The 12,983-nt window shown below is 42.3% G+C and overlaps 1 protein-coding gene across 1 annotated transcript in view; it reads left to right on the forward strand.

Annotated features, from left to right (window-relative positions):
• The window catches only part of LOC124275905 (E3 ubiquitin-protein ligase UBR4-like), a 171,897-nt gene that overhangs the window by 144,259 nt on the left and 14,655 nt on the right, over positions 1–12,983 (forward strand). Inside the window, 15 exon segments of the mRNA XM_046711589.1 lie at positions 208–333; positions 789–979; positions 1,392–1,464; positions 2,685–2,794; positions 3,507–3,606; positions 4,064–4,192; positions 4,705–4,794; positions 5,656–5,778; positions 6,257–6,390; positions 6,935–7,060; positions 7,749–7,943; positions 8,576–8,622; positions 8,625–8,659; positions 9,157–9,296; positions 10,501–10,600. Coding sequence (XP_046567545.1) covers positions 208–333; positions 789–979; positions 1,392–1,464; positions 2,685–2,794; positions 3,507–3,606; positions 4,064–4,192; positions 4,705–4,794; positions 5,656–5,778; positions 6,257–6,390; positions 6,935–7,060; positions 7,749–7,943; positions 8,576–8,622; positions 8,625–8,659; positions 9,157–9,296; positions 10,501–10,600 — 1,719 coding nt within the window.

Genomic DNA, 12,983 nt, shown 5'->3' on the forward strand with positions numbered 1-12,983 from the left:
CATTTGTTTGAATGTAATAAACCTGTACTTTTTGGTGAGTTTCTGAGACCTAGAATGCAAATGAATCTGAAAACAATGACAACTTCCAAATGGATGAAATATTCAAAAATTTAAAAAATTAATATGAAGGGAGTTGGCTGTGATTTGCTGGAATATTGTGGACTGTGACGTACAGTAACATTGACTGACTGTTGTTTCCTCCTGCAGGCCCTGTGGAGTGAGCAGGAGGGAGGTACCAGCGCCACCAAGGGGCAGACAATCACAGAGCAGATCCTGCAGATCTTGGAGGTCATCCTCCTTGAGGCCAGTCAGCAGACCCCCGAACAATATACTGTGAGTTGTTGTAGGTGCAGCGAAGACTGCAGCATGCATTAAGTCAACATATCCTATGTATCCTGAATGTTTATTGCTTCACGGATTTCATTTGAAGAGATTGTGTTGTTAGATGTACATTCTCAGAGCTGCTCTAAGAGTAAGTTGTGATACTGACACTACAATGTTGACCATAACACATGATCTGACACTGTGGACACTGGCAATGTGACACTGCAGGGTGACTGATCTGACACTGTGTGTCTTGATATTGAAGAATTGTACCATATGAAGTGACACTAGGTGATGCTGTATAATCTTACACAGGAAGACACTGTGTGACCTGATACTGTCTTATATGACACTGTAGGATGACACTGTGATACAACACTGCAATTTTGATACTGAAGAATTGTACTGTATGATATGACACTGTATGAACTGACACTGAACAGTGGGACACTGCATGCCTCCAGGAATTCTCCAAACTGTGTGGTGACAAGGAGCAGCTGATGATGTTGCTTGGCCGCATCAACTCCCCCTTCGTCCGCGCCAACAACAACGTCCTGCAGGCTCTTATGAGACTCATCCCCTTCCTGGCCTTCGGTGAGGATGACAAGATGATGGCACTACTCAACCACTTCAAGCAGTACCTCGACTTCAACAAGTAAGTACAATCTATACATGATGTTAGCTATGTATAACACACAAAGACAACCAAAGGGTGCATTATTGGTTGTAAATGTCTTTCACAAATATGCACAGATTTCTTTTCTTAGAATTGTTACTAGATACAGTGAATGTTATCTTTAATCATTAAGACAGGACTGTATGTTGCGTCATGAGTTTTTCCTCAACTACTGCACTGTATATATACCAAGCCATAACCAAGGCCTGTTGACAGTACATGGACACGGTAGGCCTGTTCAACAGTGAAGTGTAACCCATCCCAACGTCCAGAGTTGTCTACCTTTGCCTTGTCAGGATCTAACATGCCTTAGTGCACCTGAAAGAGTGGTGACATATGCAACTCCTTGTGTCATTGTGTTATACATGAGATGTGCCTTTTCTTCTGCTAGGTTTGACTTCGAGCACAGCCAGGATGAACAGGTGCACCTTGACTGTTTCTGTGCAATCGCAAGCGGTATTGAGGTAAGAGGAATCCATTATCATGCATACCTTATGACTCTGCTGATGAAACTCTCTTATGATTGGACCCGTGAAGGTCCGGATTAGAATGAACCTTCAATAACCCATGCTTGTCGTGAGAGGCGACTAACAGGATCGAGTGGTCAGGCTCGCTGGCTTGGTTGACACATGTCATCGGTTCCCAATTGCGCAGATCGATGCTCATGCTGTTGATCACTGGATTGTCTGGTCCAGACTCGAATAGTTACAGACTGCTGCCATATAGCTGGAATATTGCTGAGTGCGGCCTAAAACTCAACTCACTCACTCACTCTCTTATCATTGTCACATTGTACTGCCAAATGGACTGGTTCAAGTATCTATAATACTTGCCATAAAGGGAACGAAACAGGGACTGGTCGGACTGCGGCTGAGGGGTGTCCATGTTAAGTTACGGCGGGCACATCATGGGGTCAGCACTATAAGGTCAACATCAAGATTAGTACAAGCAGCCATTCAGATGCACACTCACACACACATTGCAGTTGAAATACAATCATTTCTATCTCTACTCTTCAACCCCATTTCACCTTGTCTCACCTCGGAAGAGGTCCCTAGTACCACATGTTTATGATTGTTTGATGTACTGAGGGTCTGGTGGTTGCAGTGTGCAACCTGGTTGATTTCAATTCATCATACCTATAAGGGGTGGATACATTATAAGTTGTTCACTGGTCATGATGGGGACATGGGTTGATGTACCCTCTATGAGGTCTCAGGGAACAAACAAACATAGAGGGTATATCAACCCATGGGCCCCGAGGGACCAGTCAACAACATATTCATCTTACCAAACATCTCAATGTTAATTTTGAACTGTTTGAAGCACGGGTATCGGATCATGATAAGGAATACCAGAATATTAGGCAGTTAGCCAGTACCGGCAACAGACGACAAGAAAAACAAATTTAGAGTTATCTCCCTTCCATCGATTTGCATTTGCAAAACATCAGTAGTTTCCGTACATCATACATGACTTAATTATTCATGATAAAGAATTACTTACACAAAGTACCAAATGAATTCCCAGAGTTCGTCATTCCCAGCAGGTAACAAAGAATATGTTACTCGCTTGTAAGCATGGTACATTGAAAATAATAGAAGAGTGTCCAGCCAATCAGAAAACTCCTGCCTGAAGCAACATGAATTAATGCAATTATTTGGACTATGTTTGTTTTCAACAGAGCAATGCCAATGGTATCCGACTGAAAAATCTGATCCTTCAAGACGGAGTTGTTCAGAGTTCTGTGGACTACATTCTCATGCATGCTCCAGCTATCAAAACACTCCTGGCGTAAGTTGTATATATGTTTTATGTAATTATTGTTTTGAGTCCTAGCAGTCAACTTTATACCTTTGACAAAAGCCAGCCAGATGTGTTGTTTGTGACATGCAAATATACGTGTGCTGTTTGTGCAAAGCTGAGACATCACTGATCAGTACTGTGCTCTATTGTGTTATAGTGAAGGGTAGTTAACCTTGAGATAAAGCAAATGTGTCTTTCATATCTTGTTATTGATGTCTGTCGCTTGGGTAGCCCAGTGGTGTTAGCGTTCGCCTGTCACACGGAAATCATGGGTTCGATTCGTTACATGGGTACAACATATGAAGCCGATCTCTGGTGTCCTCTGCCACAATATTGCTTGAATATTGCTAAAAGTTGTGTAAAACCATACTCACTCGCTGTTATTGGGTAGTGGTAGTGTATGAGGTAGTGTGTATGATACAACCATAGGTGGCCATGTTAACTGTTGTGACGTGTAAATTGCATAGTGATTTGTTCAAATTGTTCTCCATAGATAGTTTTCAGACCTGGGATCAAACTCATCTGTAACATGTTTTGTGTTGTTTTGTTGCTCATATACTGATTTGTTTAGTTCAAATACCAATGCTTATTGGATCAAAGATCTACCACGATGCATTGAAATTCATTTGTTTCCATTGAAAACTTCAACGAAATATCTAATAACAGTTTGGTACTAATCAAGGACCACATTTTGTTACAGGACTGACTCAGAGGTATGGAAAGAGTTTATCAGCAAGCAGTCCCTTGGATACGCTCTTCGTCTCCTCACTGGTCTCTGTACCAAACACAAACTGACACAGGTAACTACTTACCTAAGATTATTTGCCATAATAACACTCTTAGGAAATGTTTATCCTCTTCATTATTGCTTTCTGTGATAAAAATGTAATGTACTTAAGAAAGTATGAACTGCCATGTAATGTTTTTGTCTTAGTTGGGGTCATTATAAAGATTCCAGTGGCGGTGGGGTAGCCTAATGGTTTAGGAGTCCACTGAAGACCCGGGTTTGATTCCGACATGGGTACAATGTGTGAAGCCCATTTCTGGTATCCACCACTATGATATTGCTGGAATATTACTAAAACTGGTGTACAACTGGTGTACTCTCCCTCACACACTATAGTATAAAGATTCCGTACAAACTGGTTCAGCAGTTGGTCATGGGTGCTTATTTTGGGAATTGCATTTTGTATAGCAAATGTGGTAATTATGAATGTGAACGGGCTGTGTATTACCCGTGCTTTTGTCTGTTCCCAGGACCTGATAGCGGAGAGCTGTATCCCCATCCTCCACAAGCTGGAGCAGGTGTCCTCTGACAAACACATCGGCACGCTGGCCGAGAATCTACTGGATGCTCTCAAGAGCAACGAATCAGCAGCCAGAAAGGTGAAATGTTGTTACAGAAACATACATTACGGTGTATAATCCTGGAAGAATCATCAAACAGTAAATTATTAAATCACAAAGCATGGTTAGATATGACTACTAGTCTGCTGGTAAGAAACCCTAATATCCGTTAAAAGTCTCGTTACGTAAATGTGATGTAGAATTGCTGAATGAAACTCAAAGGAAACCTGGGTGTTATATACATGAATGGACAGGGTTCTGAATCAAGACTAGGGGTCAAGGTGGCCCAGTGGTGTAAGTCTCTACAGCTTGCTGTATGCAGATGCAGATTCCAGCATCTGCTTGTTATTGGTTTGAATCCTAGATTTGCCCTCACATAACTCATTCTTTCTTCAAAATCTGGAAACATATTTGTTCAGTGTAAAAATGTAAATGCCTTTATGCGACCAATTTCACCACAGTTCTGAATTCCCCTTTTGGGGGTTGAGTTAATACAGGTATGATGTAGTACAATGAGTCCATGCTGAAATATTCATAACCATGTGTTTTAGATTGAGGAGATTCGACAACAGACAAAGGCAGAGAAGAAGAGGCTAGCCATGGCCGTCAGGAAGAAGCATCTTGGAGCTCTCGGGATGACGGTGAGCTGGTGACCTTTCAGGTTGTTAATGTCCTGAGCGAGCATCTTAGAACCAATGCAGTCATAACACTCATTGGCACTGACTTGCAAATGTTTTAGTACTAAGGGTCACTCTGTGGAGTGGGATGTGGGCTTGGTTCCTCAAAGGTCTTAGCACAGTGACACCAGTAAGCCACATTTAAGTTTGTGAGTTATTGTCATCTTAGTTTTGTAGAATCTGGCATCTTCCAGAGGGTATGGGTTATCCCATCCCTCTTGAGGCAAAAGCAAGAGAATCCTGTCTCGCAGGCATGCCTGGAACCCTTGATGACATTTTTGCCCTGATTATCCTTCAAGATTTGACAAAACCTCAAGTCGTGTGTTTCACCAGAAGAAAAGACGTGTGCCATTCAGCAAAGCTATCTTAGTGCTACAGGGATTGTAAGCCTGTGTTAAAGTGTCGGAGTTACAATCACCTCAGCGTTAAGATCACTTTGTGGAAAATGGTCCTGCTTCATTTATTCTGGTCTTGCCTTCCATGTCAAACTGACATTCTATCATATAACCAATGTTCAGGTTTTAGCTGATCAGGGGGTGCTTGAGGCTTGCTCCTTGCATATTTGAATATACGCCCTCAATCTTTACATTTGATGACAAGGACCAATCATATATCCAATGTTCAGGTTTTAGCTGATTAGGGGGTGCTTGAGGTTTGCTCCTCGCATAGTTGAATATACGCCCTCAATCTTTACAGTTGATGACAAGGACCCAATGGCTTTCAGACTCTGTTGTGAACACAATAACTGTATCATTGTTCAGATTTGTTTTGAACACAGTTTACTGTATGTCTCCCTGATGTAACTCTCTCCACTGACTGTTGTAGACGAACGAGAAGGGGCAGGTGACTGTGAAGAGCACGGTGCTGAAGCAGATGGAGGACCTGAAGGAGGAGACCGGCCTCACCTGCTGCATCTGTAGGGAGGGCTACAGGTACCAGCCTCAGAAGGTACACCTGCACACCTTGACTTTAGACACCATAGGGATTCTGGGTTAAAATAGGTCCCCAGAAACTACTGCTGGTTGTAACAGATCACATAGTGGTCAGGTTTAATGACTTGATTGATAGAGGATTTGTCAGTGTACCACGATGGTGTGGATCATTGCTCGGAATACTGATCACTGGATCGACTGGTCCAGACTTGATTATTTACAGGCCACCATAGCTGGAATATTGCCCTCTGCTGTTATCAACCATTTCAGCCATTGTTTTATTCCATCATTCAGCCTAGTAGTGATCACAAAAAGCATTGCTGAGTGCAGTTATCAACTATTTCAGACATTCTTTTTGTCCATTATTTCAGCCTGTCAGTTTTCACAAAAAGCAGTGCTGAGTTCTGTTATCAACCATGTTGAAATTCTCTCTTGAGGTTTTGCATGTATTTGTCATAAAACCTGACTTGAGATTAAGTGTGTTTTACCTGCAGGTACTTGCTATCTACACATTCACTAAGAGAACAAACCTGGACGAGTTCGAGAACAAGACCAGGAAGTCAGTGGGCTACACCACCGTGTCCCACTTCAACGTCATCCACGTCGAGTGTCACGCTGCTGCTGTTAGGTATGTGGAGGAAGGAGTAAAGTGTAACCATGGTAACTCAAGTCCGAGAGACCACAGAGAATGTGAAGTAATCGGAACTCTCAGCCGTGAACGACCGCCTCCGTGGTGTAGTGGTTAGAGCGTCCGCCCGGAGAGCTGAAGGTCGTGGGTTCGATACCCGACCGCGTCATACCAAAAGACGTTAAAATATGGTACTTGTTGGTCCCTGCCTGGCGCTCGGCATTAATGGGTACAACAAGGACTGGTCGCCTCGGAGTCAGTATAATGTGTCTGAGTGGGGTATTCATGCTTCACTGCGGCATGGTATCTCAGTGAGCTAGCACTATAAAACCAGCTTAAGTCTGGGCTAGTACAAACAGCCGCACATACACATACACACGCATGCATGTCGTCATATGAGCGAAATATTCTCAAGCACGACGATAAACCCAATTTCACCTCACCTCACCCTAGCTCTCAGAAATGCAGCAATGTGATGTTAATTGTCTGATTCTGATACAGGTATGTGTGTTGTTGATAGTAGTCATATGAGATCCTGTTCCAGACATGCTCGGGGTAGAGAGGAGTGGGAGAGTGCGGCACTCCAGAACGCCAACACCAAGTGCAATGGACTCCTCCCAATGTGGGGACCACAGGTCCAGGAATCAGTTTTCGCCACTTGTCTCGCCAGGTCGGTTCATCATGGTGACTTATGTGAGATCCTTGTTCATGTAGTCACTTTACTTCATTGTTGTCATACGAGGTGATGGTTTGTGGCAAAATTGTCCAGGTTAAAAACACCTCAGAGTTACTGGTCATTGACTGTTAGTTAGGTCCCTCGACTATGAATTAATATTTCCAACAGTAGTTTTCCGGAACAAAAATATCGCGGCAAGCAGGTCATGGACTTACGTACAAGATTTCAATGTATTTCACAGGCAGCTCTGAAGGCGTTGGTGCACATCTTTTAATGATAGGAATTTACCTTTAGTTTCCACAGTTCCTGTGTGAATTCTTGGTTCGAGTTCTTTCCTAGCAGCCTTTACTGTTTCTTAGGGACAACTAAATCCAATAAATGACTTGGTTGATTGAAAAGCATCATTGTTTATTGGCATTCTAGAAGTTGCGCAAGCTGTATGCAATAAACAAGAAGTTGTTATCCATAAAGTCAAATGCTTCGCTATTGTGTATCATCATGCTATCGTTTTCTGATGGCATGGATTATTGAAATAGTATCAATCACAGGATTGTCTGGTCCAGATCTGATAGTTGACACTGTGCTGGAATATTGCTGAATGCAGCATTGACCATTTGACCTTAAACATTCTGCGTTGATGTGTGTTCAAAGCAGTAACACCCTGTCTGATCTGTATCCACAGACACAACAACTACCTACAGGAGTGTACGGGGGTGCGAGACCCCAGCCATCTCTACACAGTACATGATATCAAGCTGCTACTTATGAGGTTTGCCCAGGAGAAGTCCTTCAGTGATGAGAGTGGTGGCGGCGGTCGGCAGAGCAACATGCATCTGGTTCCATACATGGTTCATATGGCTCTCTACGTAGTCAACACGTAAGTTGTCTTTAGTCAGTGCTATGCTGCTGTCAACGTGTTATTGTATGGCTCCCTATATTGTCAGTATGTAAGCTTACTTATCCTCAGGGGCAGTGGGGTAGCCTAGTGGTTAAAGCGTTCGCTGGTCACCGAAGACCCGGGTTCGATTCCCCACATGGGTACAATGTGTGAAGCCCATTTCTGGTGTCCCCCGCCCTGATATTACTGGAATATTGCTAAAAGCGGCGTAAAACCATACTCACTCACTCACTACTTATCCTCACTGCGATGCTGATGTCAACATGTTAATACATGGATCTCTGTTGTCATGACGTAATTTTACCCATACAATCCTCATTCATAAAGTACTGTCCATTTTACTAGTGAAACATGGAATGGATTTATTACTACGGGTACACAATCATTGGATTGTTGTGAAATATTTGTGTGTGACAGTTAGATGTATGTCGTCAGAGACTTAGTTTGATAATGCAGAGTACAAGCAGGGTCAAATATCATGACGTCATGATCTCCTTTCAAGTCAACATGCCTTGTATGAGTTTTTGCAAAATGGTTCCATGCCAATCAGGAAGGTTGATTTTGTAAGGAGTTTTGAAAATCTGTTATGAATGACTGTCCATCTCTTCCAGGACACGCTCAATGACTAGGGATGAGAAGAATGTGCAAACCTTCCATGACATGCCGAAGAAAAATGGATAGAAAACTGTTTCGAGGTAAGGGTGTCCCACAGAATTATTCTTCTGTTGTTGCTGTGTTTGTATTCAGTACATGGATGTTGTGCCAAAATATTGTGACCGTTGTTGCACAAAGTACATAGACACGCCTACCATACAAACAGTAAACAAATCATCAAAACTGAACTCATATATACCAAAACAGAACAAAAATCACCAAAGTAGGAAAATAAACTTCCCAAACTGCAACAATATCCTCTAAAACCAAACAATACATCTGTAATGGAAGACTAATCGTTTGAAATGGAAACAAAACATGCGTATCAGCTACAAGAGCGAGCAAGAACGGACGCCGAACGTACAAAACGGCATTCATAGCATCCCAACATGGCAGTCATAGCATCCCGAAACGGCATACAAATCATCAAAGATAGCAGCTAGGGGAGAAAGCAGTGTTAAACTGAACCCAACTCACTCAATCACTCACTCACCCGGCTCACTGGTAAAGCAGTGTTTCACTCACCTTCTCTGCGCAGGCCGAAGGTCCACTGTACTACCCTGTCTTGTCCATCTTGGTGCACTCCCCGGAGAAGTGGCAGCAGCTCAGAGTCAAGTACCTCAAGAGGCTGTTGGTGCTGGCCCATGTCAGGAGTGTGTGTCAGGTCGGCGCCAAGACGTAAGTACAAATGCTGATAGTAAAACAGTTGATGTGATTAGTTACAGTGAAACCCAGTTGGTTCAGGAAGTGTTTGTCTGGAAGTCCAATCTTTGCATAGTTAGAATAAGACTGGAATCTATTTGTCAATCTCCTGTATAATTAGAGTAGGAACTTCCATTCATCCATTCAGCTAATTAACTGTTAAGTGCTGGCTTCCATTTCCACATCAACACCAGTTAACTGTTTGCTTCTATTGTTTAGCTGCCATCGGTGTTGTCTTATTACTTGTGTTGTTCTTACAACACTTACATGCCCCATACCATTCATTCACCTGATGAAGGGGCGGTGTGGGTAAGCCTAGTGGTTAAAGCGCTCGTCACACCGAAGACCCGGGTTCGATTCCCCACATGGTCAAAATGTGTGAAGCCCATTTCTGGTGTCCCTCGCCGTGATATTGTTGGAATATTGCTAAAAGCGGCGTAAAATCAAACTCACACTCACTCACTCACTCACTCACTCACTCACTCACTCACTCACTCACTCACTCACTCACTCACTCACTCACTCACTCACTCACTCACTCACTCACTCACCTGATGAAGGAGTAAGGATGTGCTCCGAAATGTTGTGTTCCTCATGATAAAGAAGTTGACATTCATGAAACCTCTCTTCCTTAAGAACTTCTTGTTCTGAGTTCTCTTTATCTTGAAGGGGCGGTGCAGTAGCCTAGTGGTTAGAGCATTGGCTTGTCACGCCGAAAACCCAGGTTTGATGCCCCATATGGGTAAAATGTGTGCAGCCCAATTCTGGTGCCCCCCACCGTGATATTGCTGGAATTTTGCTAGAAACGGTGTAAAACCATACTCACGCACTCTTTATCAGGAAATCCCAATTAGTCTAAGGTTGTAATAATATTGCACTCAGTGGCTTAAAACCCATGAAGATCCAGGTTAGAATTGATCTTCAGTAACCCATGCTTATTGTAAGAGGCGACTATCGGGATTGGGTGGTCAGGCACGCTGACTTGGTTGAAACATGTCATCGTATCCCAGTTGCGTAGATCATTGCTCATTCTGTTGATCACTGGATTGTCTGGTCCAGACTTGATTATTTACAGACCAACGACATATAGCTGGAATATTGCTGAGTGTGGCGTAAAACTAAAGTCACTCACTCAATGGCTTGAAACAGGACTAGTGAAACCCTGTGTTTAATGTTCCAGTGTGCCAGTGAATGACAAGACTCCCAAAGAATATGCGGTGTACAAGAATGTCCTCATCTTCTTTGGCTTCCTGTGCAGTTTCTATGACAAAATCCTTAAGGTAAGACTATGCCTCCATCAGACATTTTGTTTGTTTTACAGCTCTGCCAACCCTATATGTCACTAAAATAAAATGGAATAAAATTTGAACATCTTTCTTCCCTGCCACTGAGTCTGATTCAAAGTGTCTGTGAAAAGAGACATGGTTGAGAAGAAAATTAATTCTGAGGTTTGTGATTCTTTGTGCAGGGTAATTATCGTACTGAAATACTCACGACCTAATGCAAGGATAGGTGCCTGGAGGACACTACAGTAAATATTAGAAAACCTATTGTGTAACATATGTTATGTTTGGGATTACATTTTCTCAGTAAAGAACCGATTCCTATTCGGGATTCGAACCCGCACTTTCAGAGTCAGGCACTATGAACCAAAGCTATGCACATTCCAACAGAGTGACTCCTGACAACAACATGTGGGGTAGCCGAGTGGTTAAAGTGTTCACTGTTCATGCCAAAGACCCAGTTACGATTCCCCAAAAGGATACAGAGTGTGAAGCCCATTTCTGGTCTACCCCGCCATGATATTGCTGGAATATTGCTAAAATATGTGGTCCTGCGCATAGAGCTCAGGTCACAAATCAGTTGAAGTTAAGCAACGTTGGGCTTGGAGAGTACTTGGATGGGTGACTGTGTTTGTCAGCTTGAGTCCTTAGAGTTTCTAGGACTTCAGTCCTGCCCACAACGAAGCAAATGTGATACATGTGGTCTCACCCTAGGCAAGTGAGCTGGTTCAAAATTACCTCTGTTCCCCCAGCAGAAAATGGGTACCCGGTGGGATAAGTCATGTGACTATAACCTTCTAGGGCCTCACAGGCAGCTTGGGTTATCCAGGGTTATGCTCTGTGACTTGTATGTGCTTAGAGCCTCTCCCTCAGTGATGTGGATGAGGTGCTATAGAAGTACTCTTATTATTAACATTACTAAAACTACACTCACTCACTCAGACCTGATTATGTGCTGTCATCATATAGTTGTAATTTCAGGCTGTCATGAAACAAAGCTGCTGCAAATACCAGGATTATCAATTTTCACTGTTATTAGAGAGTCTTCTGCAGTACTTTATGAAGCTCTACTAAAGTCAGATGGTTTATGGCTACACACTAACAAAAGCATCAATTTTATAAATACAGTCAAATCCCGATGAGTCGAATCGCTGGGGACCAAGTAATAAATTTGACTTATCGATGTATTCGAGACATAGGTATGTCTATGAGGGTAGAAAAAAGATGATCCAGTCCTAATTCCTCTGCCTAAGCATTTGTTTATCTAATGATTTCCATATCACTAATAGGGGCACCTTATCAGTTCCAGTCTGATTACCACAGACAGTGATTTCCGTAAAATCACTAATCTGACTTTTGAACTCACCTGTCAATGGCGGAAAGTTGTGAGTCGCGCTGGTTTGTTAATTGGATCAGTTTGCTACACCAATCAACTTCTCATTGACTGACTTCGGCTTATGTATACAAGATTGCTGTTGTTTGAATCTCATGGGACCAAATTTCCTTCTCGAGTCATCGTGTGTATTTATGAGACGAATTCGTGTAACCGGAAATCAAATGATGACAACTATAACAGGGAATGGTCGGGACCGACAGGTACTTCGAGTTATGCATAATATTCGAGACACCGGCATTCGACTCATCGGGATTTGACTGTATATGTATCACAGTGTATACCTGCTTTCAGTAACCTCAGAGTTTTTGTTAATTAAACGTGTAACAATATATCCCTGTTTTTAATGGAACTAAATCTACTGAAATAAAAAAAACTGAAAAATTTAAAAACTGAACAGTGGGTTGAAAGTCAAAGGTCACTTTATAATACAAGCAATGTTAGGTTATACAGGTTATTTGAGGTTATCAACATTCTATACTTGACAGACTCAAATAGTTATTTCTTATTCACCTTTGTCTCTGGTTGACATAAGTAGCCAGGGAATAGTCATTGCTGCAGCCTAAGAAATACTTCTGTCTGAATTTTAAACATGTTGGTTTGATTTATGTGTGACTTTTGTTTTATCAAAGAGTAAAGCATGAGTAATACCGCTCACAGAGTTATCTGAAAACCTGTTCCAATGTTTTAAGCACACTTTTTGTTTACCATGGCGATCCCTGTGTAATCATCGGCTGTACTATGTCTTCTGAGTCATACGTGCTTCATGTCTCCATTTAAATGTCACCTTAGTGAGTTGAGATTATCACCATTTTGATTAATATTTTGTTATATCACATGTAAACGTTTTGGTTTGGTTTGGTATGGTTTATTTTGGTTGTTCGTTGTTTAATGCCGCACTCAGCAATATTCCAGCTATTTCATGGCGGTCTGTAAATAATCAAGTCTGGACCAGACAATCTAGTGATCAACAGCATGAACATTGAT

Source organism: Haliotis rubra, unplaced genomic scaffold (assembly GCF_003918875.1).
Source record: "Haliotis rubra isolate DU_JTF1 unplaced genomic scaffold, ASM391887v1 Scf204, whole genome shotgun sequence".
NCBI lineage: Eukaryota > Metazoa > Mollusca > Gastropoda > Lepetellida > Haliotidae > Haliotis > Haliotis rubra.